Here is a 1,342-nt window from a genome sequence, read left to right on the forward strand (position 1 = left end):
TTTGTTGTCATCTGAGCATGCTCCCGTGTGGGCAGGCGGGGACTATATAAGTGAGGGAAGCCGGCGACCTCGAGGCAGCGGCAGCGGCAGCGGCAGAGGGTGGGTAGGAGTGAGGAAAGCAGAGCCGGAGGTGGAACCAACGGGCCACGGAGCAGTAGCGGCAGCAGCCGCCGCATCCGCATCCGCATCCGCATCCCAATCACAGCCCAGCCTCAGCAGCAGCAGCATCAGCCGCACCAGCCCCAGCAGCAGCAGTCCCAGCAGCAGCAGCAGCAGTGAGAAGGCGCCCCAGCAGCCTCTGCATTCCCCCACGTTCCCAGCCCGAGCGAGGGCGCCTCCCACAGTCTACACAGCGGGACCCTAGACGGGGAGGCGGTCGCCGCGGGCGCCGTTGGCCGCCGGTGACCCCCCCCCTCAGCCCCCTGCGGGCCGCCTCTTCCCGATCGCCCGCCGCCCCGGCAGCAGATTGGATCCCCCGGCCGGCGGACGTCGGGCCGCGCCCCGGGGGGAGCCGCCGGTTCCCAGCCCGCCCGGCCCGGGGGGCGTCCGCGCCTGCACGCCGCCGCCCATCCCCGGCGCTTCCGCAGAGCCCGGTCCCGGGCCGGCCAGCAGCCCGATGGCAGCGGCGGCGGCGGCCGCGGCAGCCAAGCCGCCAGAGCTGATGGGCATCTGCTCCAGCTACCAGGCGGTCATGCCTCACTTCGTGTGCCTGGCTGACGAATTCCCGCAGCCCGCGCGGCCCACTAAGCTGCCCCGGGGCAAGGGCAAGCTTCGGCGGCCCCGCCAGTCGCGCTTCAAGACCCAGCCGGTGACATTCGACGAGATCCAGGAGGTGGAGGAAGAGGGGGTGTCCCCCATGGAGGAGGAGAAGGCCAAGAAGTCCTTTCTGCAGTCGCTCGAGTGCCTGCGTCGGAGCACCCAGAACCTTAGCCTGCCGCGGGAGCAGCTGGGCAGCTGCAAGATGCGGAATAGCCTGGACTCTAGCGACTCGGATTCCGCTCTATGAGACCGCGCCTCCCCGCGTTCCGCTCCCCAGCGGCTGGCTGGCGGGACGGCCAAAGACTAGACTTGGCTCCTGACCTGGGGGGCTGCCCGCCGAGCCCCTGGTCTCTGCTTCTACACTGGCCAAGCTGCGAACTCATTGCCCTCCTCCGAGCGCTTATGCGGTGCTGGGACCTGGAGCAAGGCAGGGCAGCTGCCTGGGCTAGGCAGTCCAGGGGGCCAAGGGAAGGGCTCCTCCTCCCCCTCCCCCTTTTCTTCTTTTCTTTTACTCTGCCCAGTACAAACCCTGCTGTGAAGAGAGAGAGAGAGAGAGAGAGAGAGAGAGAGAGAGAGAGAGAGA

At 68.7% G+C, this 1,342-nt stretch overlaps 1 protein-coding gene across 1 annotated transcript; it reads left to right on the forward strand.

Moving 5' to 3' along the window:
• Window positions 1-375: 375 nt before the first annotated feature.
• On the forward strand, window positions 376-1,336 carry CUNH11orf96 (chromosome unknown C11orf96 homolog). Its single transcript, XM_069090906.1, has one exon. It carries the CDS (start codon window positions 617-619, stop codon window positions 1,004-1,006), a length of 390 nt encoding a protein of 129 aa, XP_068947007.1. The 5' UTR covers window positions 376-616; the 3' UTR covers window positions 1,007-1,336.
• The last annotated feature ends 6 nt before the right edge of the window (window positions 1,337-1,342 follow it).

Source organism: Petaurus breviceps, unplaced genomic scaffold (genome assembly GCF_028583685.1).
Source record: "Petaurus breviceps papuanus isolate PSGF00001 unplaced genomic scaffold, PetGlider_PUasm1.0 188, whole genome shotgun sequence".
Lineage (NCBI taxonomy): Eukaryota > Metazoa > Chordata > Mammalia > Diprotodontia > Petauridae > Petaurus > Petaurus breviceps.

Bases quoted from the DNA above. Each gene is read 5' to 3' on its own strand.
- CUNH11orf96 (XM_069090906.1), top strand. From the start codon at position 617: ATGGCAGCGGCGGCGGCGGCCGCGGCAGCCAAGCCGCCAGAGCTGATG.